Consider the following 26340-nt stretch of genomic DNA (forward strand, 5'->3'; position numbering starts at 1 on the left):
AAAATTTTAGCACAACTTTAAGTACACCAAAACGCGAAATTATTGAAGTCATGCGTCGAGAGGACTATCGTTGTTTTTAACAGATTATACTTTTGACCTTCCGGCACTGTTGACTCAGCGAAACTGAACTTATATTTTATCTTATTTCGTTATATTAAAACTGCTGTTGCATTAGGTCAAATTCCCAATAAGTCAATTGCTTTAACATAGACCACGTTTTTAGCTCGGACTGTACTATTTGACTTACTGGGATTTTTGATCTACAGACACTGCAAACATTGTAGTTTTTGACCTAGCGGCACAGGTATAAATTATTTGACCTTCCGGGACTGTTGACTTTCTGCAACGCGTCCTCTGCTTCTCCAAATCAATCTTCACCAAACTAAATATGTAATCAAACGTTGTAGTCAACATTCTTGTGTAATTCATAAACCGAGACTCTTGTTTCCTAAGGAATGGAAATAGTGGTGATATTCACCATGTTTGTCCCTGCCTTTACACACTTCATGCACCCTGACATTTCTCCTTCTGATTAAAAACTGATGGCTAAAGGTATTTTCGACAAGACTAATACAAGCTGACTTTTACAGATACTGTATTTACAAATTAGTTATCGTTAGTGTTGCACCTTATTTATTACAGTAGTATTCAATTTAACAGATGTCTTACTGTATAAGTTTTGCTTTTTCTTTATATTATATTAGGTCTGAAAATATGCAAACCAACTGCTGCTCTTTATACAGTATAATAAGGTTTCAACTGACTACTATAAGATCCCCGTGCGTAGAACGGGCACACAGCTAGTTTATAATAAAATTTAAAATATTATTCTTATGGTGCACTGATATTGTGCATTTTCTATTATATTTTGTATCATTTTGTATAAGTTCAATATCAGGCATCAACGTCTTGTGCTCAAAGACACTTGAATGGTTGTCCTATTGTTTTCCTGGTATCACAGTTATTTGTTTAGACGATGACTAACCCTATCAACATCTTCGGTACTTTGGTATTATACCGACCACACCAATAAATCGACTTCCAAATAAGATTTTAATAAGTTTAAATAACAAAAACTTCTTAACCTTACCTAAAACATAGTCCACCCAAGATCTCTTTAAGTAATATGTATTACTGTACCAGCGTTTTATATATCGTAGTATATTGCACTTAAAATATATATGCAAAAGTCTAATTCATTAACCTCAAGGCACCAAGAAACAAATCTATATTTATGAAAGAGGATGTTTGTATGTTTGAACGTTATGAGCTCGGACACCGTTGGACCGATTGCCACGAAACTTGGTACATACGTGTAGAATATCATGGAATAGGTTTATACACCACCAATTTCGTGATCCGTCCAATCGGCTCCGCCCCAGTGGCTCTAGAGTTTCCCCATGTTAAGCTTATGAGTACTTGTATTTAAATGGATTCAAAGAATCTTAACAGCTGGTTCAACTAAACAATTTGATTCTGTTATGTTCAATAGCATTAAAAATTTAATAGGTTTACCAAAAGGGTGCAGCACTATTATTTTCTTTTAATTTATGACAACAGCTAATTTGCAAGCAAAAGGTGAGTGAGCCTAGCGAACGAACTTCAACCTAGAGGTGAGTTAGCTAGCGAACGAGCTAAACCTGAAGGCAAGTGAGCGCAGCGAGCGAGCTCCAACCTAAAGGCGAAAAAGCGTAGCAAACGAACTTCAACCAGGACGTGATTGGGCGATGCGAACGAGCTCATCTTGAAAATGAATGAGCAGTTGACATAAAACCACATTTGGACAGGACGATGTCTGTCGGGCCAGCTAGTATTTATATAAACAAAACAATAGCTAAACCAAACATAACATTAATTTACATCACCTGTTTTAAATTTTACTTTTATATGTTTTGTTAGTAAAAAAAACCTTACTTAAAGTCTTTCAAAATCCCTGACATGGGTATCGTGGCTCAGCTAAGCCCTGAAAGTTGATGAAATTGATGGTGTATAAACCTACCCCATGAAACATGGATGTACCAAGCTTCGTGGCCATCGATCGAGCAATATCTGAGCTCATCACTGCCAAATATATATTCCAACAAATATCCAAATATAAACTAACAGCCTCTTTTATACTATAGACGCTAAACAATTAAATACTGGATATCATCAAACAAGCAGCAAAGTGTATAAAAAAGGGTGGTAATCACAAAGGTTGATTATTAAAATTTGTTTGTCAATGCCATTAATTAAGCTAATCAATAAAGTTTGTAATAGAAAACTTACTTCATATTCCTATACTTGTTGGATGGGTTTTTATTGGGTTTTGGTTTAATGTTGCAAATTGTTTCAGGAACATTCAAGATTTGTCCAAGCAGTTCGTTACTCCCCCAATGGAAGCCATTTTGCATCTGCAGGTTTTGACGGCAAAGTGTTCATTTATGATGGAACGTCAGCTGATTTGGTTGGTGAAGTAGGCAATCCAGCTCATAAAGGAGGAGTTTATGGTGTAAGTGATTTCTGGTTGTTTGTCATTTATGACAAAAACTAATTTATAAAAATTAAAATCATTAATTAAAAATGTATAAGTGTTATAAATAAAATAAAAATAAAATTTTGCAAAGTTTCCCCGATAGTAGTTCTTGGCAGCTTTTTAAGGTAGTAGTAAGTACGTTAAATTCATCAAGTTTATTGTTCTCTGTTGATCTTTACTGTAATTAAAAATTATGTAATTTAAACTGTTAGCCTTGAATGACAAAATGTTACAGTATTTTATTTTTTCTTGATTCTGTCCAGTGATTCAGTAACAACTTCTACGGCCACATGACAATTAGTTTGGCAACTTTGTTGTCTTTTTTAGATCTTTGTCAATAATAAACAACTAGCTTCGCTGATATTCAGGTGTTCAAAATATCAAATACTTGCACACAAACATTTTAAATACTTGCACACAAACATTAAGAGATAAATTAAATACTTGACTCATGACAACTGCTGTGGCCATACGGACACATTGCTCGGATGACATGTCCGGACTCAACTATCGTTGTCAAGTTTTTAATGTTTAGTTTATGTCTCAATGTTAGAGTTTAGGTATTTTATGTTTTAATAACGTCAACATGAGAAAATATTGTTCACAAGTATTTTAAACAATCGTCTTCTACCTATAGTGGAGGTTACTGAATCACTGGGCCGAATCAAGATAATTTTTTTTTTTCAAAAATAAATAGTGTAGTCAGTTTGGCCAAGACATCTATTACTGTGTTGCAGGTTGCATGGAAACCAGATGGCACTCAGCTGTTGACAGTGTCGGGTGACAAGACTTGCAAGCTGTGGGATGTGGAGACTCGCTCTGTGGTGTCAGAGTTTGTTATGGGATCACAGGTGGAGGATCAGCAAGTGAGTTGAGGCACTGTTGTGTGTCAAATAAATGTTACGAGTTACGACGTACTTAGCCAAATAATTTTTAACCTAAGAAATTATTATGGATAACTTCTTTTGAGGTTGATAAATTAAGTTAATTTTTATTTATTTTTATTTTATCTAGTATACCTGACTAGTTTGAAACTGCCTACCCACCAGGCAATAATTAAAAAAAATCTCACTGTACTGTTTTTTTTTTACCTGTTGCAGGGTTATGAGGTAATTTTGTGGGTCGGGGGGTAGACCCAGACCCAAACCTCTAGTGGCCTGGCAAGAACATAGATATCTAATCCTAGTCTATAATCTATAATCATTGGTTATAGGTTGTAGGTTTCAAACATAACAAATTATAATAGGCCTATTACACTATTTTGATTGTGTTTGGTGGTAAACAAGTTTCAGGGAGAGTTAGCTGTTCAGTAAATGTAAGATATAATCCTTTTCCGAGGTATGGCTAGTTAACTCGTCAGCATTGGGAGTTAGAGCCTAGCCTAGCTTAATGTATTGGTGATGTTTTCTACACTTAACCCACAGATTACTTTTGGCCAATAATCCGTCTCCATGACGTGAGGAAATGTGGTGTGAGTAATATAAACCAACAACTTTATTGTTAAACTCAGTGTCTTGTAAGAACTGAATCAATATAACCCCCAATTAACAACAGTTTTAGCGGTTTTCGTCTGTTGTCGGATGATAAAATAGCTGACGGGTGGACTAAAGGATTCATGCAACCAAATCTTGATACTTGTAGGATGTTGAATAGAAATGGGAACACTATTACTGATCCAAGTGGCAGAGGAAATAATGGACATTTAGTTGTAGCATAGACTTTAAACTCAAACTCAAACTCTTTATTTGCCATAAAAAACATTACACATTTGAGCATAGCTCATGTAACAGATGACATGTCAATTATAACTAGAGTGTAAATTAGTTATTAAAATTAATTATAATTAATTAATTATTATAATTAATTGTTCAATCCCTTGGCCTACAAGCCCAAGGGATTGAATACAAAGTCGGAAAATGGAGCTCGAACGGAGCTTTTAGGATCGCAAACGTAAAACTCCTCTGCAAAGTTTGCGCAATAGAAAAATTCACACATTTTCAGCAAACCTGGAGGACTATGATGACGTTTCTATGACCGTAGGAGACGGTGATAATATTTACAAACTGTGGGAGATGTCCAGTGTTTTGTCGAAATCGCGAAATACTATGATGATTTTGGATGATGATAATGATTCAGGATTTGGTACGATCGCTGAAGTGTGACCATGATAACGTTTCTGTGACTGCGGGAGAGGTTATGGTTTACAGCTTAACATTCATGTGGAAACCTGGAAAAACTTTTAAATCCAGGAAAAAACCTGGAATTTCACTTAAAAAAAAAATAGTACACACCTCCTTGCAGCACTAATAGTAAAAGGATATACTTACAAATATCATTATAATCTCATGTTCACTTTTATTTTGAACTCAGTGGGCCTTTTCTGCATTATTTCTGCTTTGTTCTAGATTAATCATAAAGCAAAAACAAGGGAACAGCCGATAAATTACCTAACAATTTAGTATTGCATTATACTTATGTCTTCGTCGTTAAGTTTGCCAATATATTAGGCAAGCCAAAAGTAAAATTCGAGAAAGAAAGTTTAAAATATAGGGTTTGGCGCTACTTTGCTTGATTATACTTGTTTCAAATCCACTTTTTCATAATCCAGTGTGATGATAGTGTATTGAAATAATCGATCGTAATGCGAATCGTTGATATGTAGTATATCCACCATTTTTAAAGTATTTATTTGTTGATTTGATTATTTTTGACGGTGATAACGCTCTTATGAATGGTTTGTTGTTTGTCATAGACAATTGCTCGTCAACTGCTGTTACGTCGTTGGAAACATAACGTAATTTGACATCTTGGGAAAACCAATGATAATTATGAAGATTTTGTATCCATTCGAAAACATCAAAATATATAGTGTTCCCGAAAAAATCTGATATTTAACGTTTAGTGGTGATATCCACATATGCAAATCAAACCAAATGAGATCTAAATTCATTCGGATATCTGCACCCTCATTATTCAATAAAAATGTTGCTAAACAGAGTCACTAGATAGTGTGTGTGTTTGCCCACAGGTGTCGTGTTTGTGGCAAGGTCAACATCTCCTGACTGTGTCTCTCAGTGGCTTCATCTCCTACCTGGACGTCAACAACCCAGACAAACCAATCAGGGTGGTTAAGGTAAGCATTTCAAGGCACATTTTCATATTTATTACGTGAACAAACTAGTTTTAAATTTCCATTTACAGAACATAAATATTATCCAGTTACTTTAGTAAGCGAGATCATTGTACAACTAATTAGCAAATTCACACATTTTCAACTGATAAAAACTTGTTCAATTTTATCAAGTTTAAAAAAGTGAGTTATTGCGTTCATGGACACATATATATATATATATATCTATATATAGATATATATACATATATAAACATTTGAACAAATAGTGTTTTGGTCTCTGGGGACATCAAAATGACAAAAGTAAATTGGTCTCAAGCTTAAGTATTACCATGAGACCTACGGTAATAGCTACTTCCCTACAGGGAAAATCGCTAACAGAATTTTAGTGGTGAATAGTATTTTTATGAAATCACTTATTTTCAGGGACACAACAAGCCCATAACAGTGTTGACTCTGAGTCCAGATCGCAGCACAATCTACACTGGCTCTCACGATGGTTTCATAACAACCTGGGATGCTAAGACAGGTAGGTTCGTTCTTTGAATAGGATCCTGAACAAGACAAAAATGTTACTGAAATTCAATTCATAGCAAGTTATGATGAAGGTCATGGAAATTTTTTATAAATCTAAACCAAACTGTTGGATGGAGACCAAATTAAACTAGTTATATAATTCATTTTAAAACATTGTTATTTATCATGTTGATCAATAGGTGAGACGGAGAGAGTAGCAGGATTAGGCCACGGAAATCAAATAAACAGCATGAGAGCAGTGAACGGCCTGATGTACACTTGTGGCATTGATGACAGTGTGAAGCAGGTGGACACTGCTATCAAGGCGTACACCAGTGTCAACGTACAGCTGGGATCCCAACCTCGGGGCATGGATGTTAAGGGAGACGTCATAGTAGCTGCCACCATCAAGGAGGTGAACACCTCCTTATTATATGATCTAATATTATCTATATATTAATAAGCAAGCAGTTTTCTTTTCACAGTCATAACTCGATAACGGCTTGACGGATTTTAACCTTTGAGGTGTCAAATTTAAGGTATTTTTACGTATATGTATGTGCAAATACGTCAGAATATTAAGAAAGGGCATCACAGTTCAGGGATAAAGTTTGGGATTGGCGGCGTTATCTGTTGACATTAGATCAAACTCAATTCCCTTTGTTTACAACTAAACATATGGACGTAGTTTGAAATAGTTTTTAAGGTTAACCACGGACTGCAGGACTTATTTCTTCCGGACCAAAGCCGGAATTTATATTTTTATTTAAACATCTGTTAATTATCATGTTTGTTTGGTCACAGTTCGGTGTGATAAAATGAATGAAAGTGATTATTTAAATTGCAGTTACCCGTTACATTACCATATCATGTAATTTACAATGTATATCAAAATTCTGTTGCAGTGTTTTCTGTTGTTTGGTTAACTTTCATATTTGATCTAAATTTAAAATTAAATACCACTAGTAAGACAAAGAACTGTGAGTGGCTGGAGGAAACGCGAATGTGGCCGCTTCCATCAACCTCCCAATGGAATATATTTGAAGATTACAGAGTGGCAGTATCGCCACAGTGATACATCCAACCTCAGACAAATGAATGTTAAATTTTTACATTGTGGTGGCTTACATTTTAAGCAAACAAAGACTGGCCTAGACAGTTCAATTATTACTCTTTGTTTCCGTAAATGAGAGAACCGTGTACCTCATCTGCAGAACTCACCATACTTTCAGGAACTTATTGTAAACTCCCAATCTGAAAACAGGGTTGTGAGGCTTAGATCTAGAAATTATTTGGATAAAATTCTTTAATTTAATTCTGCCTTTGCCATGGTCAGCTCTGAAGCTTATTTAGATTAGAAGATCACACAGGGGATCTAAAATTTCAAGATCCATGACATGTTTTACCTCTGAGTAGGTAATATAATTCCTTAAGAAGGTCATCCTGAACACGCACAGATGTATAAGTATGACGTTGGCACTGGAACCCAACAGCGTATAAAACACAATTCAAAGAAAAAATTCAATGAAAAAATATGCGGGAAATATGGTCACATTGCCAACCCATTTGCCCAATCTTAAAAAAACTGTGGCAGAAATTTTAAAAGACAAGAGCTCCGAGGAGTCTAGTGAGATTCTTATGTACATAATAAGAAGCAAAAGAAGTGACTTCCCTCGCTACAATGATGCTACCTGTATAGATGTTGCAGCTATTTTTAAAGCTGAAAACAGAGCACCACCTGGCCAAATAAATCTTAGTTTCTTTTTCAAAAACTAATAATGTTAAACGAGAATCCGTTCTAGATCCGTCGTTAGATCCACTTGCTTACCCTCTAATGTTCTCAACCGGAGACTTTGGTCTGGGCCCCTAATTTAAACACGCCTAAAACGGAATTAATCCTAGAAATAATTTAATTTAACAATGCTATAGTATGAGTTGTACTGGTTGGCGTTAAGAGAGGGCTTGTTACATTAGGTCTGAAAAGCTCACTTTATAGTGTGTGGTTGACATCTATGTTTGTCATAGAGTTCACCCGCCTACTGTACATAAGAGATAACCAAAGCAGTATGAGAGCGGATCTATATTTAAATATTGTAGGTTACTTTTAAAATGTTTTAAAACATAGTATTTTGATATTTCTAAACAGTCATAGACTTTAGAATGACTCTTTGATTGGGGTCTTGCTGTTTAAGTTTTTGTTGTTTATTTTTTTATTACAAGTTGCAGTTTTGCTCGATTTCGAGCAACAGTTAATCTAGTGATAATTTAAGATATACTTTGTCTGATCAATTTGTTTTTCATATTCGTTCCATAAACTCTTGTTTTCTTTACAATACAAGTACAGTAGACTCCCTCTAGTTCGGCTTCGTTTGGATCGGCCGTCGGATGGTCCGGCCCGGTCTCAGGGGGACAAGTCATATCGTCACGGGCGAATGACCTTCGGCAGGATTCAACTTGAATGTTTAGTTTCCGGCCATAGTAGTAAACAATTCATGTCAGTTTATTTGACGGTTGCTTCTATGGGTGAATTATTGCATATTACCTACATAAAACTATGTTACATAACCTCAAAAATACCAAGAACATTTTTATAAATAGTTTTTGAACCACCACGGTTTATTTGACAAAAATAAATTAAAACAAAACAAAGAAATAGCCATCATTAGCTTCAAGGTCAAGCTATACGCTTGCGCTGAAAATCATCTGCTGCTCTTTACACAACTTATGTCTGATGTGCGCTTGCTATCTCACAACAGTTTGTGATTGGGTGATTAGTAACCATGGCAACTAGTTTAATGTGTTGATGAAGAGAAACCAAAGAAAGAATAAAAGAACAAAGAAGAAAGAATAAGTAGTGTTTTACATCATCCATTTCTATCTTTATCCTATTTTACGACTGTCGTTATTATCTTTATGACTAAGTACTATGATTTTATGAGTTATGTAATGTTTTTATTGACATTCTTAATGTTCTGAAACAATATGTAGTAGTGGCCTATGCTGACTACGGTAGTTGTAGCTTGCAGTACTAGACTTTCTATTGTTCTGTTCTTTACGTGATTTATTGCTGTACGTACAGTGTTGTGTAATTTTTGTTTTGCTTAAGTAAGTGTGATTTTAAACCTTATAGTTTTGATTACTGAACCAAGGTTAATGACTTAACATATTATAATTGCGCAACAATATTTAGTCCGGCCAGTGGTCCGGTCCCGAGGTGGCTGAACTAGAGGGAGTCTACTGTAGTACAAATTAAAATTCTGGTACTTATTAAAATCATTATTTGTTTACTAAAATTAGAACCTTTAAAATCTTTCACTTTATATATCTTCTAAAACAAAATTGCAATATTTACGTGATTTCAGATTTGTGTGCTACAAAATGAGCGCAAAGTGGCCAGTATTCCTGTGACGTACGAACCGTCATGTGTCTCCATTGGTGGTGATGAGCCTTTTGTGGCTGTTGGTGGGACTGTCGACAACAAGGTAACTGATATAACAACCAGTGATGTGTAAAATCCTGCTCTTAATAACTCTACTCATTCCAGGAAAAGATTTTGATTTGAGAATAAATTGGTGCTGGATCTAAATATCAAATTCATATGTGTCAAATACACTATTACAGCCCTTACATTCACAAAATGCATTGAATGTAATGAAATTTAAGAATGTTTGAGTTCCAACAATATGAAAACTATTAAATGTTTCTATTTATTTTTTCAGGCAGGACTTTGTAAAGTGAACATTTTTCTTTTGTTAATAATAGATGTATCATCATGATTGTGAGGTATAAAATCAGGGTGTTTTTGTTGCTGCAAAAATGCTCCTAATATTTCTGTGATTCTTTTGTAAATTTTTTGAATCATAGGTTTTAGAATTTATTTAACGCAAAGTTGATCATAGTAAATGTCAGAATCAATTCTCTTACAGGGTGTCTACCAACCGGGAAATCCAGGAAAACCGGGAATTGTACTTAATTTTTTACTGGCCATGAAATGTACGGGAATTGTCCTTAAATGCCAGACTATGTCCTTAAATTTTTAATGGGCCATAATTTTATTGATCGCTAGTTGGTTAGGAGCACATAAAAGGTTTATCAGATGTTTATTTACATTTTCATAATTTATTACTAGAGTATTTATGCAATAAAAATCCCATTAGCAATCTCAAACCCATTAATATTTTATCACGACAATCAAGTGTCAAGTCAAGTACTTCCAAGAACTGTTGACTCAGCAGCTAGCTCATAAAAGTTGTATCACTTTTATTCCTTTACAACTTCTTTTTTTATTACTAGGGTAATTATTATTAGATCCCAAACCTATTTTATCGTGAAAATAATAGCTTTATAATGGCTGTTAAATTTCACTTCTTACTCATACTTTAGGCTTGAAGATTCAATTTGCCGCGGCCATTGCCTAGTGCCATAAAACTGTTTATGGTTTCATATTAAACATGTAAATAATCTACAGTCTTATTTTGTAAGTTAACCCCTTTTTTATGGATATTTTATCTTTCAATTGACAAAACCACAAGCAATGTTGTTTGCATTAATGTTTTATCACTTGGTTTTTTTTTTTAGGCCTGCTTGGTTTCAAATTATGTCATTGCATTTTCTGTATCTTTGTCTTATATTGTTGGCTATTCAGGTTTCAATGTTTTTTGTTTCCCATATATTTATTTATTGAGTTGTATGCTTTAAGCAATCTAAATATTATGAACTAGAATGATGATAGTGACTTTGCTGCTATTATAACCTCATTGTTTGTTACTCAGTTTATATAGGCCCTCCTAAATAATTAGGTCTAGGCCTGGGTATTTTGATTCTTGAAAGAGCTGTAAAATATATTAAGAAAATGTAATTGAGCCCAAGATAAACAACTAATGATTGCTATGTGTCGATATTAACTTTGCAAATGAAAATACAATAATCTTACTCTGTGCTTATTGCTTATTGGTAGCCGCTTACCATACCTTGATTTTTTACTAAGAACTGAGTAACAATATGCATTAAAGATTTTTTTTTTTCAAAAGTAGTCGAGAACCTAACGTTGTGCCAGGGCGAATCATGCCAAATTAATCCGCCTGGATCGGATAAGCTATGTTATGAAGTTTACGTGACCGATGGAGATATTTGTCGCTATCGCAGGAGACAATGATTGCATTTCTCTGTTACACTATAAAAGCTTTACCTAAAGTATAGGTAGGCCTATGTTTGTTTACTTTCAATAAATTTCTATTTTGAAATTTTTAACTCTTATCTATTATTGTTTACTTTTCTCTCTGGTGCAACTACAGTGAAAAAACAAGATTAATACAGTTTGACAAATCAAAATTATTCGGTAGGCCTAATGACACCGACAAAGGTTACGGCAAAGTGTCCTTAAATGTACGGGAATTGTCCATGAATTTTTTATCCAGAATGTAGTAGACACCCTGTCTTAGTAGACGCTGATATGGACGTTGTCATAAATCTTACAAAATTATACTTTGACTCGAGATTTGTGATTCAAGACTCAAAACTTGTAAGATTTGAAATCTCTGAATTTAAACATTGTTTTACGTCAAAAATAGGGAGTACAGCCATCTGAAAGTGCTGAAAACAGATAGATATTTTTTCTAAGGATTCATAGTTTGAATTTACCATATTTGGTGTATGTCATTGTACCAGGTGCACGTGTACAAGTTGTCTGGCACCTCGCTCAGTGAACACAAGGAGTGCGATCATCTAGGACCTGTCACAGACTGCAGCTTCTCACCAGATGGACAATACTTGGTGGCGTGTGATGCTAACCGCAAAGTCATCCTTTACAAAGTTCCTGAGTTTGAGGTAATCACTTATAATCTCACCATCTGAGGCTTATTACAATAACATTTCTAATCCCACGGTGCCCTAGATATTTAAATTACAACCACTTTGGTGTAAAAAAAAAACATTTTGCGACGGTAAATAACTTTACAGTGGCTGTTTGAAATTAACAAAATGAACATTGCTCATGGTGGACAAATCCAAGATGTACTTCAGCCTCCATAGACTTCCTTGGAAAACAATTACAAAACTACAAAGACAAATTCTAATCTCACAGAGTTCTAGATATTTAAATTTCAATCAATTAAGCATTTGAAAAAAATATTTTGGGGTGATAAATAACTTTTTAGTAGCCGTTAAAAATTAACCCAAGATGGCTGCTAGCCTCCAAGTCCAAGGACTCTTAATCATACTCTACACTATTGGTTGATGAGATTTAAAAAAACGCTTCACACTAAACGCTTCATGTTGTCTTTTAAATGTTACCCTCTGAAGAAATTAAGTTAGTTGTAGATTAACATTTATTACATACATATTAGTACATGTATATCCACAAAGTTTAACCAGTTACTGTATTTAAATTAAAAACAAAGCTGTGCGTTCTGAAATACTAACTAGGGTAAACACATCCTCTCATAGACAGCTGATCCAGAAATCGGGAAAACGAGGAATTGTGAAATTTTATAACCAGGAAGAAGTTTCTGAATTTTGCATAAATTTTGTATTGAACTTTGAAATTTGGAATGACTGCTAGTAGGCTATAGCAGAGCGTCTATTCATTAACAGTATTCTGCTGGTTCTCTTTCATAGTCTTTGTTTTGTAAGAAGAACACAATAATGAGAGATGATCATAGGTATTGCTGTGATCATGGGATCATGATGTTGCCAAGATTGTGGGAGTCATATCACCACCATGAAAATGTGTTTTCATGACTGTTTAAAGTCATAATAGTACTTTTATTTTAATGCAATTTTACTACATTTCTGGCTAATTGGAATGGGGTTTTGTCCCAATTGGTGTAGATAAGCGTACGTACATAGATGGTGCATATAGCTTCTGAGAAAACTAGAAGCCCTGGGGGTTAGGGGAAAGGAAGCAGGATGGTTCAGAAGCAACCTGAAAGACAGAAAGCAGCTGGTTGAAATAAACTACATTTAAAACAACTCAAGAGGCAAAGCCCATTCATAAACTACCGATGAGGAGTGTCCCACAGGGGTCAGTACTGGGACCAGTATTGTTCGTACTCCTGACAAACGACCTGCCAGAAGATCTGCAAGGCCTGGAAAATAAAAACGAGACAAAGTACCTTGGCATGAACATTGACTCCAAACTAATATGGAAACATCACATAGACCAACTATGCAAAAAACTTTCTTCTGCCATTTTCGTCATCCGAAGGATAAAACAAATAAGTGGAACAGATGAAGCAAAGATTGCCATTTCTCTCTGTTTTAATTTCATCTGAGACATGACAGAGGTCTGGGGGGATCCACTGCGTTTAACCTAGAACACGTTCTCATCCAACAAAAGAGGGCAATCAGGTGTTTTTTTGGCATTGGACAACAAGACAGCTGCTGTGGACCGTTGAAGTGCAAAGAACAAAAAATACTCACTGTGGTGTCACTCCACATCCGTCTAACCATCCTACATGCAATAGCCACCCAACAAACCAGACATAGGGATCTACACCATCACAACACCAGACAACAGACATGCATTAAATTTCACCCTTTCAATCCACAAGCTATCACTTACTGAAAGAAAACCATCCTATAACATTTTTTTATATGCAAACATTTTGACCAACTATGAAATATGAATTGAGCCCATGGTAGGTGACTCATGGTCAAAACCCTGAGCAGCCGAGTGAGGGCTAATTTAGGGCCTGGGACATCACCCGACCGTCCTAATCCCTCAGTCGCTGCCTTGCGCAAAGTATAGCTTTATAACAGGTCTCTAATGGCAACAAATGGAGAGGGGTTGGAAATTGTATTTCTTAAGCTTACTAATGTAAGGTTTTGAATAATTTGTTGATTGTTTTGTTTTTAGACATAATGTATACCCTTCTTATATTTGTGTTTCTTATATTGTAGTTTAAACCACAATTTCTTGCCCTTCTTCCAAGTGTGTTTTGCTCTAAGCTGAGACACTGTGTAGTGTTGTGTAACATTTGAAATTATTGCTATACTGTACCAAGTTGCTATTAGTGATATAATTAATAGTAATGAGTAATAGTAACCCTTTGATGTTTTACTTTTGCCGCTTTTGGACCTATAGACTGTAAGTAAAAGTCATGCTTATTTTAAAATTACCTATTATTTAGATACCTTTACATAGTTTTATGTACAGTGTATTTTTATTGTAAAATAATAAAATTTGAATTGTAGTTTACTGTGTGTCTTTAGCATTGTTTTTATACAAAGATTAACTATAACGATAAACAGTAGTATTTGGGTAGAATTACATTAAAAAGTGACTTAAAGGTCCTTAAGAATTGCAACAGATTCTTCTTAAATCATTGACTAAAACATTTTACTTATTAATTTTTAAATGCAAACATATTTAATAGTGATGGACGAGACTAGATTTTTCACTTGGAGACGAGATTTATCAACTCCAGCAGGACGAAATTTAATGAAAAGTTATAAAAAAATTATTATCTAATTTTTAAGTTTAGAAATATTTACAAGTTTTAAAAACTTGGCAAAATATAGATAAAAATATTTAAAATCTTTTTATTTAAAAACATTAATAAAAACATCAGTATATAAAAAAATTATTAAGGCCTAACTTATTAAAAATAACTCGTTAGCATAGGAAACATGGAGATACCAGTTAGTTTATAGTTCAACTTTGAAAAATATCATAAATATATCATGTAAAAATAATAATTATCGTGCTCACAGTTGCTTTATTCCAGTCAAAAATTACAAAGTGAACTGGAAAACAATGCTACAGTTTTTGACTTTAGCAGATTAGAGGTACAGAAAAGATTTTATTTTTGACCGGGTCACAAGTAACGTTATTTTGTGTTATAGCTGGCACACAATAAAGAGTGGGGCTTCCACAACGCTAGAGTCAACTGTGTGGCTTGGTCTCCCAACTCTCAACAAGTAGCCAGTGGCAGTCTAGACACTACCATCATCATCCTGTAGAGTGGCCTTCTCTATCAAACACACTATCATCACAAGTAACATTATTTTGTGTTATAGCTGGCACACAATAAAGAGTGGGGCTTCCACAACGCTAGAGTCAACTGTGTGGCTTGGTCTCCCAACTCTCAACAAGTAGCCAGTGGCAGTCTAGACACTACCATCATCATCCTGTAGAGTGGCCTTCTCTATCAAACACACTATCATCACAAGTAACATTATTTTGTGTTATAGCTGGCACACAATAAAGAGTGGGGCTTCCACAACGCTAGAGTCAACTGTGTGGCTTGGTCTCCCAACTCTCAACAAGTAGCCAGTGGCAGTCTAGACACTACCATCATCATCCTGTAGAGTGGCCTTCTCTATCAAACACACTATCATCACAAGTAACATTATTTTGTGTTATAGCTGGCACACAATAAAGAGTGGGGCTTCCACAACGCTAGAGTCAACTGTGTGGCTTGGTCTCCCAACTCTCAACAAGTAGCCAGTGGCAGTCTAGACACTACCATCATCATCCTGTAGAGTGGCCTTCTCTATCAAACACACTATCATCACAAGTAACATTATTTTGTGTTATAGCTGGCACACAATAAAGAGTGGGGCTTCCACAACGCTAGAGTCAACTGTGTGGCTTGGTCTCCCAACTCTCAACCAGTAGCCAGTGGCAGTCTAGACACTACCATCATCATCCTGTAGAGTGGCCTTCTCTATCAAACACACTATCATCACAAGTAACATTATTTTGTGTTATAGCTGGCACACAATAAAGAGTGGGGCTTCCACAACGCTAGAGTCAACTGTGTGGCTTGGTCTCCCAACTCTCAACAAGTAGCCAGTGGCAGTCTAGACACTACCATCATCATCCTGTAGAGTGGCCTTCTCTATCAAACACACTATCATCACAAGTAACATTATTTTGTGTTATAGCTGGCACACAATAAAGAGTGGGGCTTCCACAATGCTAGAGTCAACTGTGTGGCTTGGTCTCCCAACTCTCAACAAGTAGCCAGTGGCAGTCTAGACACTACCATTATCATCTGGAGTGTGGCCTTCCCTAACAAGCACACTATCATCAAAAGTATGTATATAAATACTAGCTGAAACCCATCGAAATCGACGGTTAGGGGCCCCCTCATTTATTTGGTCGTGTGGCTTCATTGGCAACAAATAATGCGAACGAAATAGCAATGTGGCATTTCCAATGAGAATAACATACTGTAAATTGGCTGTTAATTGACGTTTACATGCATTGTTAATCAACGTATCTTATAAAGGATAATGTGATCTAGTTTAAAAGGAATATGACCTTTCTGTCATGACAGTAGCTGCTTAAATAGTATTTACTCTTACAGCCAAAATATCAAGTTACTTTCTATGATGTTACCAACCCAGTGGGCCATGGTACGTAATATCATTTTATGACAAAATTTCGGGTTGAGAGACAAAATTCTATTTTTTAATGCGTAATTGGCGTCTCACCTGAAATTCTGTCACACCTTAAATTTGTCCAGATAGCTTAGCCTACTACGAGATAGTCCAGGACTCTAACGTGTTCGTTAATTAATTATCGTTTCGAGTTTATTGGCTCAGAATATTAATTACAACAATAACGCTTACAATGTTAAGCTTACCTTTAAAAAGTGCTCATCATAGCCATTCGAAAAATATGTGAAGTTAAATTTAGAATTTTGAATAACCTATCGTGAATGCGAATAAGCCTAATTAATTAGAAACTTAACCTAAACGTGATTCGTGCGTTATACTTGGTAATCACCAAAGTAAACGTGTCGGGGAAAATTTAACTACAACTAAAATTAAGCAAAAAAAATCTGTATCGGTAGCACACAATAACTAAGGACTCCACCACCAAGGGGAAAACTATAACTAACTCACCGGGATGATTCGGAATACTCAGTGCTGGATTGCTCCAAACAGTACGTTGTTATCGGTCTCGGGCGGGTAGGTAACTGAACATGAGGTCTGCTCTTCTGGTCCTTCTTCACCATCGCCCCTGGCGGCGGGGTAGGTAATTAGCGTCCTCCTGTCTACGATGACGTAGGACTCCTGCTCCTACGATGCCGCTGCAACGCGGGCGCGGCTTACCCCGAACGTAGAAAATTATAAAACTTAAAATGAAACTTTTGAAAATCGGGTTTTTACCCCTTGACGGGTTTTGGGTCGTTACAATTTGTCAAGATAGGTACCATTTAGGCAAGGTTTTTGTGTTTTGATGTTATTAGACACGATAAGAGCACACTGAACTTCTTCTGCAGATGAATAACTGTTGGAGAAATATAAGCCGATTCGTAAATGTCACAATGCAAGTTTAAAGAGCATTTTGTAACTATATGAGGAAGTTACATAGTATTTTTTAGGCTGCTGCTCAGTGCACTTTAAGAATATATTTTTTAGAGATAAATTAAATTGTTTTTGTTGCTGAGTAGTGCTAGTAAACATGCACAACCCTTTTTCATTAGCTAAATAACATTCAAAGGTTCTCTAAGAGTTCAAGAATTTATTTTTTATTTTTTTATTTCATTTTATTTTACAATCTGTTCAGTACTGTGAACAATTAGTAAAACGGATAACATAAATAAGTGTCTTCATTGCAAATACTTCCTTTAGACAATTCAGTAACTCTCAATAAATGTGTGTTGTTTAAAATACAACTAGTGAACCTGTGCGGCTCAATGCCCCGTAAAATAGCATATGAATTAAGAAAACAAATTCATCGTGTTATATATTGACTCGACGTCGAAAATTAAATACAGTAATAATAAAGCCTTAGAAGGGAAGCAGTCCAGCCATTTTCTAGCTGTACATGTGTATTATACAGGGTGATCAACTCAAGGAGGCCACCATTGGGATATCGGAAACGGTAAGAATTAGAAAAAACTTTAAATGGGGGACATTCCTTTATTTTTTGTGGCAGTTAAAAATATGATTTTATTTTTTCGAAATTCAGCCGCCATTTTCCAAGATGGCGGCTAACTTTGAAATTTCTTACGGAACACCCTGTCGTCCTTCTTACCGCTTAAATTTGAACCGACCGATCTTATTTGATCAATGTGTCTCTCCTGTAGGTGGAATTTCCAGATTTAAGATTGTAGTGGCACGTGCCCAGTTTTCGTAGAATCCTTCCAAATCTCCACTTTTGTGGCGTTCCGTAGATTCTAAAAGAAACAGAGTCTCCAAGAAAGTTGATTTATGTTTTAATACATATTTTTATTCTGTACCAAATTATTGTAAGTTAGCTTTTTTAGTGAAACAAAACAAAACAAAATTAATGTAACAAAGTCATATGATAAATAAAAGAAATTAGGAAACAGTTGGTTGAACACAGCAGCAGGATATATTAAAAGGTTTTGCTGTGATAACGGAATACGATAATGATGTTTCTGTAAATGCGGGAGACTATGATTATGTCTACTCGACCGTGGCAGATGTTCAGGATTTAGCCACAATCACGGATTCTGTCTTCTTCAATAATGATTCTTATTACTTTAGTTTGAGTTTTGAGGTTTGGAGTTATACCAGAGATTTAGACTGGCTTTAAATACAGTTGGCTGGTAAAGAGTATCTACTGAAGAGGCCGTTGTATCACTTCATTATATAATAATAGATTTGGATTGTGTTAATTTTAAAACAAGAACCTCAATCTAAACCAACCTGTTTGTTTGTTGTAGATGCTCACCCACAGAGCCAGATCACCCGGCTAGCATGGGTGGATGACCAAACACTTGTGTCTGTTGGCCAAGATTGCAATACCAAAATATGGAACATCACTCCCATCCAATAATCATCATGATCATTTGTAAGTACATAAATTCAGTTTAAAACTTGTAGTAGAGATGTGCGAGAGTGAGACTTTTTATTGAGTCGAGCCCGAGCTGGAAAAAGCCTTGGAAAAAAGCTTCAGCCTCTAGCTTTTTTCGAGCCAACATTTTTATATCATGAATTTTATTTAATGCCATATAATTAGTTAATCTGCAAAAAAAAACTTTTTTTAAATGCAGTATAATGTTTTGGTGTAAAGTTTATTATAATCTTAATTTTGTAGGTGTTGCCTTCCAGATTACTTAACAATATTATTCTAGAGGTTAAATACCTTATTGTTGCCTCTGTAATCCTCTGTCGTCTGGATGGCGACCGGTTTCGACACTCATGGTGTCATTGTCAAGCCTTAAAGACGTGTTGTCGCTCCTAGGAGGTTGTCATAAAGTCTTGAAAACAAATACACGAGACACACACAAACATATTAACGAATAAATAACACAGTATGGCCGTACAAGAACACTAATTTTCACGGTGCGGTTGCGGGTTCAGGGTGTCCATACAGTATTATTTAATTTACAAATGAAATTGAGCATTTAAGACGGCAGACAAAACTAATATGATTTCCAAAACATCAAAGACTAAAAAATGTAATAGTAAATTCAGCATATTATTACAGTACACAGTAGTTTACAGTAGTTTCATTGCATCTCTGATTTTACTCTACAAACATATCAACAAACTACATAATATACAAATCAGTTCTTTTAATCAGCTCCATAGTCCATTGCCTTTACATTTTCACACTTAACATTAAGTAAACATAGTATCATACATTTTATTGATTTTTACAAACACAATAACATTGTGTACAGCTTAGTTTTATGATATTTTCCTTTGTTTAATTTAATCAGTGGTGTAGCAAAACACAAATACATTTATCAAATGCAATAAAAAAAATGTGAACAGCAAGCTATGTTAAGATAAAATAAGAGTGTTTTGTAATTCCATTTAATAATTAAATACCGTTACACATATACCACATATTTTAAAACCCAAAAACCAATCAATGGTGTAGAATTTAGTTATTTATTCTGTAGTTTAATTTAAGCATAGGTGTTGCAAAAGACAGTTACTAAATTTACCTAAATATAAAAAAGTCAATGTGAAGTGCAAGTTATATCAAGTTAATCCAACACATGTTGAACAGTTCAGATTTATAAAAATATAGCCTACAAATTCATACAAAACATCTAAGTTATATATTGTAATTTCCATACTGTTTCCATGAAAATATATCAATAACATTATTTTCATTACTTAGGGGGAGCGAGCTGGTCTAGTGGTTAGAGCGTGTGACTTCAGTCCAAAAGGTCCCGGGCTCAAACCCCGCCAAATCACCAATGGACTTTATCTAAGTGATAATGCCCCTAGGTCTAGCCTGAAATAATGTGAAAAACGATCCCAGGCTTGTGCCTAGCGTCCTAGGACAAAAAAAACTTACTTAGACTTTGTTAATATCAAAAGCAGAGCCCGAGTTGATACAGCAATGGTCATAGCATTTTTTTTTTATATTTCTATAATCATAGTTAAAAAAAATAAACCTGCACATAGTAGAGTAATAGCTATTTACATTACAAGTGTAGTAAGAGCGTTTTTACATCACGCAGGTGAAAGTTGTGCAACGAGCGAAGCGAGTTGCATAATTTACCTAAGTGATGTAATCACGCTCTTGCGTAACGTGTAACGTACAAGATTTTACCTGACCCGACAATATACAGGAGGTTACGAACAATATTTTTCATTACCCATTTCACTCATCTTATAACAGTAAGGTTCATTTACAAACAAAAGCTAGGTTAGGAAAATTCTCCAAAACATAACAATAACAATAAAATTCAAGCACACAGCTGATTTCTAGCGTTAAACGTCGTTGTCTCCATAGAGTTATATTTTTTAAGTTATCCACTCAATGTTATTTAAATGGGTTTCATTACATCACCGAGTGAGTTTTTTGATACTTTACATCACTCGAGAAGTAAGGAAGTTGTATACATCACGCTTAGGATAGGGAAGTTTAACATGGCGGGTTAGGTAAAATATTATATTTAATTTCTTTGGATCAGCTGTCTGAAATTGTGAAATATGCAATTTGGCAGTTCAAGCTTGTTTACATTGAAATATCAAACGAAAAGTAAACATTGTGAGTATTCACTTTCCAGCCATGGAGACCAATCAATTGTTACTTTTAAAATCCTCACCTCAGAACTTTTAAAGCCAAAGGGGCAAAGGCCAAAGTCAGTATCAAAGTGTGAATAGTCCTATTACCATTCTTGGTATGGTAGCTATATTTTTGTAAAATTTAAGCCTGGTCAGTTAAGTAGTTTTTGCGCCTATCAGTAAAACACTTGCAGACAGACACCATTAGATTTTTATATAATAGTATATAGTATATAGATATAATTTTAACCAAACTCTTGCAATATATGTTAAGATCAAAAAAGGTTTCTATTCCACGTCCTCTTCCTGTTGCAAAGCACGGGTACAACAGCTAGTTTTGTATAAATGGATTTATGAAACAAGGAGCTCAAGTTTAGAATAAATGCCACCTCATTTCTTTTCCTTAAAAAAGGGAAAGTTTTATGAAAATTAGTGTAGTCATGGACTAAGAATAATGATCAAATAGAAATATTCAAATAATTAGTATAAAAAAAAAACTTTGCATTTGTGTGGCTAAGCTAAAAGTGGATGGCAGTTTCATTTTTGAAACCTAAATAACCGACACAACCAAACCTAAACAGTTAACTAATAAATATCACTATCGACAACTAACTGACAACTACTTATTTGTGATAACTTTAGCATTTCAGTGCTCAACTTAAGTAAAGCATTAACAATTAAACTGTATAAAAAAATACATAGTTAACTTTTTTTTATTTACAAAGACAAAAGCTAAAATAAATATGCTAACAATATTTTTATTAGTTCCAGGAAAATTGTTCAGGTGAAAACTGTACTGCCTATCACAGAAATGTTCTTGAAGCAGATGTCCTCAGCTGTATCGCCAAACAATACCCAGGAAAGTCAAGATATAGAATTATCACTTCTTTGATAAAGGACACTACCAAAGTAGTTTTAAAACTTAACTTTGGAGTGTCTACATTTCAAATGTTATTTGATTTAGTAGAACTTCACTGATTTTATCTTAAATGCTTAATGTCAATACCTATATTGCAACAATTAATTGTTATCTATTACACTTTCAAGTACAAGCTTTAAACTTGCATACAACTTATTATATTGGCATGTTTTCATGTATAATTGTACTTTTGGTAAACCATATTATTTTCTAGGGTATAAAATTGAATTTTATTTTTGTTTGTATTTAACTTATAGTATTTTTATGTATAAATGAACGTAGTATATAAAATATACTGCATAAAACTGTGTTGAAATGCAATATTCCAAGTACGCTTATTGACTATTAATATTAAATCATCGAAGTTCTACTGTAGTTTCTTATGAATATTAAGTAGGCTACTGTCTTCTCTATACACTTGCAAAAAACGTCATTGTTGTAAATTTTGTAACTTTGAACCCGAACAAATAAATCAATCTGTGATAACATTTCTCTAAAAACTGTAGTAGTGGTTCACTTATTCTTCTACTAAAATAATTGAATTTATTGTTGTTGTGTTTACTGTAAATTAAGGGGTGATTATATTGCTCTCAAAACTAGTTTCTATTAGTTTTTAAGTCATTTACCTAATGGAAGATATTTGTTAATCATCAACCAAAGGGTACAGTAAGTATTTTATTTATTTTTTAAGATAAGAAACAATAAGTTTCATAATCAGCTAACTTATAGGAAGTTTGGTTTTGTTTGATAAATCTCTTTAATGAATGGTTTGTGTGAAAGATAGGACATATTTTCTTTGGCTATATTAAAAAAATAACTTAATTGGTATTTATGGTTTACCAAAGGCATTTTTAAGCTTATATCTTTGACTATTAAATAGTCAATGCTTATAATTTATCAACTGCTTGCTGACCTTATTACATGACATAATTAATAAACTATTGATGTTTGATTACTCAAAATACCAGTAAATTAGAAGCTATATCTAAAAAATTGTAAAAGTATTATTTATTTTTATTTATACCTGGCGTTTATGTATACTGACTGATAGATATGTAATTTCATGTGGCAGGTTGCCTATCCTACGTTCACATTCTCTGTTGTATAAAAATCTGTAATCTGCATAAAATGTATTAATTTATTGCATTAATGAAGTGTATTAACTTAATTAAAGTTATGCTGAGATACATATATTTCTTTCATATTTTAGTTTAGCTACAATTTAAACCTTATTGTTTAGGGGAAGAGTATGTAGTATGGGCCACTTCCTAATCTGAAACCTACGTTTTCTGTATCAGCACAGAATAAGCACAGATAAATGAAACCGGCTCAGAAGTAACTGTTATGAATTCCATAAACTATACCTCAAGATATGTAATGTAGGCGGTGAAGTCCATTCATTGGAGAAACTAAAAAAAAAATGGTGAAACATACTACCTTTCTCCATTATTTCTTTTGATAATGTTATATTTTACTTAGCTGTTTTCTGTTTTACTAAGTATTGTAATTCTATTTTGTCATAAATTCTCATCTTTCTGCAGTGTTTGGAAGTTTATTGAAATAAAAGATGAAACATAGTAATCAATCTATTTTCAATGTGTAAATAAGAATATTTTCTACAAACGTGTTTGTAATAGTTTTTATATACATAGGCTCAAGTATATTTGAGTATGTATGGGACTTGTTTTCCTCTATTGAGATGTTGTGAGAATGTTTATGTATGTTTTTATTTGAGTTGCATTTATTATAATGGCTTTTATTTATTTATATACATTTAATTGTAATTGAGTTATCATATTCATTTTAATCAAACTTTTTTAGTAATATGCCACATTTTTCAAGTTGGAGCTCATGTGTAGATAAACACTCATTATTTGTTTGATTGCTTTGTTGTTTTACAATGTGTGTAAAATAATAAATGGTTTTGGTATGTCTCTAGTATTTCAATAATCCAGAATAATTTTCCTTATAACTTTACTCCAAGCTTATAGCCGATTTCCCATGTACGGAAGAAGATATTACCATAGGTAGTACGGTAAAACCTAGACCCGAGACCAAATTACTTTTTCATGATGATGTTCCCGAAGGCGAAAAACACAAGGTACAACAAAAGGTAGTCCTATTTGTTAAAATTGTCATATATATATTGCGCTATAAGGCAAGTGAATAGTGGGATACTATCAGTTTGCACAAGGTTGTTAACGAGTGATGTTTACATTTGTGTTTTGTACTTTATTTTTATTACTGAGCTAAAATGACAAATCCAAACGATCCTAAATTGTATGAAGATGTACCAGTAATCGATATTTTAAATAAAATTATGACTGAGATATCAGTCCACCTTAAGTTTTTTTATTGGGCCTTGCAGTTTTTACTTTCTCCCCCTATACCATAGTAGCCTATAAGGAGAATGTATTGTTTTTATCAAAATTTTTGAGTTTAGAGTGGATTGTATATCCGTTTTCGGCCTTCGGTCCAGCTGAACGAAAAAAGTGGCTTTTAAAGTGATGTGTGTGTGTAGAGCTACAACCGACCACACCTGTTGTCCGATTGTGATGAAATTTGGTATGTATGTACTAATCCATGGTGTCTCCAGGTGTTTTTAAATTTTGATTTTATTGAGGACTGTACCATAATAATAAATAAATCTAATTTTCTCAAAAATGGTCCGAACGGTTTTGTTTAAATTTTAGTATGTTAGCCCTTTAAATTTTGAACAAAATGATATACTACTTCCATTACTGCAAAAATTATGGTTCAAAAGTTATAGTAACTTTTGCGATTTCCCCATAAATAACCCCTTACAATAACAGAAAATTTTCGAAAATTATTACAAATTAAAAATTATTTCCAAGTTTTAAATAAATTGTAAATTGTTTCAACATCTTTATTTCAAGTAAAATAAATACAAAATAGAACCACTTAAGTTAGTCATTTAATATTCATTATAGTAATTTAAAATAGCTCTAGAAGGGTTAAGTGTTTTTTTTTTTCAATTAGGCCTATTAAATTTTCAGGTTACAAGGGAAAATTTCAAAACCTACATTTAATTTAAAACAATAGTACAGTTAATTACTGGTGTTCTAGGATGTTTGATAAGAGTTTTTCAATTTATAAAAAGTTATCCTTACATTCAAAACCTAAAGCTTATTTTGTTTTCTAGGTTTCCAAACGGTACGGTGTATTTTTTACATTGGGCAACATTATTATGACATAGTTGAAATCAATTGGTGATTGGGGAGTTTTCAACTCAAGCCTTTAGTCAGAAGTCCCCCGCTTTGGCTACACTACATCAAAGTTGTACCCCCTTCATTTAGTAATTAATCATTACTTTTAACAGCACTTTCCACAAATTAAAACAGAATATCATGTCTAAAGATGTTACCCTCCTAGATACTTTTTTATTCATAAGTACTGCTTTATGACTTATGGTTAAAAACCTCAGAGTTTAAAATGCTAAGGTATAGTTTATTAATTACACTGATAAACTACTTGTATATAGTCATCAGTCATTTGGCATTATCAGGAAGGTCCTAGCTGAACAAGAGTTTTCTATTTGGTGTTAAGGGTTGTTGTCTGTAAATGGGACTGCTACTACAGGAGATAGTCATTAATCCTAGAAAGTGAATCAAATACAGTAATCTGAACTATCCATAATCATGTAAACCCACCCCACCCTTTTAAATCTTCGCAATTAGATTTCCTGCTTTCGAAAATAAGCTATGGACCCAACTACTATACACTCGAACATGAGTTAACCTGTCATAGCAGAGTATATAAGGACTGTTACGATTGAGCTATAAATTAGAAAATCCATTTATTGGAATTCAAATTATCTGTTATTCTGTCATATTGATTCAACAAATTAGTTCTAAGGTCGTTAAGTCAGACATTTCTTTATCTACTTAACCAGCCCATGTGTATTGATGGAATCCAGTTAGAAGTTGGCTCACGTTCTTTTGGGGTAATTACTTGGGAGTGGAGACGTTCTTGGCATATTGTCGTCTTTAGGATAGAATGAGTGGCTAAGAAAATTTTAAAGCCAGGATATTTTGTAGGCCTATAGTATTCGTTTTCCTTGAGAGTAAATTTTAATTAGCCAAAAATTAAATATGAATTCGAATTTACACATATACTCCGTTAAATCTTTCATTAAATTATCTTCAACCTAAAACGTTTAATCTATACTGACCTTTAAATCAAAAAAAGATCAAACTGTATATTTTAATGATACCTACATTGGTTTGCTGTTTTTGCAAAGAATAATGTATACCTTATATGGACAATCTATAAAAATAACTTATC

The 26340-nt window shown here is 34.0% G+C and overlaps 1 protein-coding gene across 1 annotated transcript in view; it reads left to right on the plus strand.

Annotated features, from left to right (window-relative positions):
• Positions 1 to 23969, plus strand: part of LOC128985756 (actin-interacting protein 1-like) — a 58689-nt gene extending 34720 nt beyond the window's left edge. Inside the window, exons 6-15 of the mRNA XM_054405603.1 lie at positions 2336 to 2491; positions 3253 to 3381; positions 5544 to 5648; positions 6072 to 6174; positions 6362 to 6576; positions 9524 to 9643; positions 11829 to 11987; positions 16050 to 16200; positions 18809 to 18936; positions 21882 to 23969. Of these exons, the coding sequence (XP_054261578.1) occupies positions 2336 to 2491; positions 3253 to 3381; positions 5544 to 5648; positions 6072 to 6174; positions 6362 to 6576; positions 9524 to 9643; positions 11829 to 11987; positions 16050 to 16200; positions 18809 to 18921 (1251 nt within the window). The 3' untranslated portion in view covers positions 18922 to 18936; positions 21882 to 23969. The remainder of the gene's footprint in view (positions 1 to 2335; positions 2492 to 3252; positions 3382 to 5543; positions 5649 to 6071; positions 6175 to 6361; positions 6577 to 9523; positions 9644 to 11828; positions 11988 to 16049; positions 16201 to 18808; positions 18937 to 21881) is intronic.
• Positions 23970 to 26340: the final 2371 nt, after the last annotated feature.

Source organism: Macrosteles quadrilineatus, unplaced genomic scaffold, assembly GCF_028750875.1.
Source record: "Macrosteles quadrilineatus isolate MER2022 unplaced genomic scaffold, UCM_ALF_1.0 Scaffold_2__2_contigs__length_208266976, whole genome shotgun sequence".
NCBI lineage: Eukaryota > Metazoa > Arthropoda > Insecta > Hemiptera > Cicadellidae > Macrosteles > Macrosteles quadrilineatus.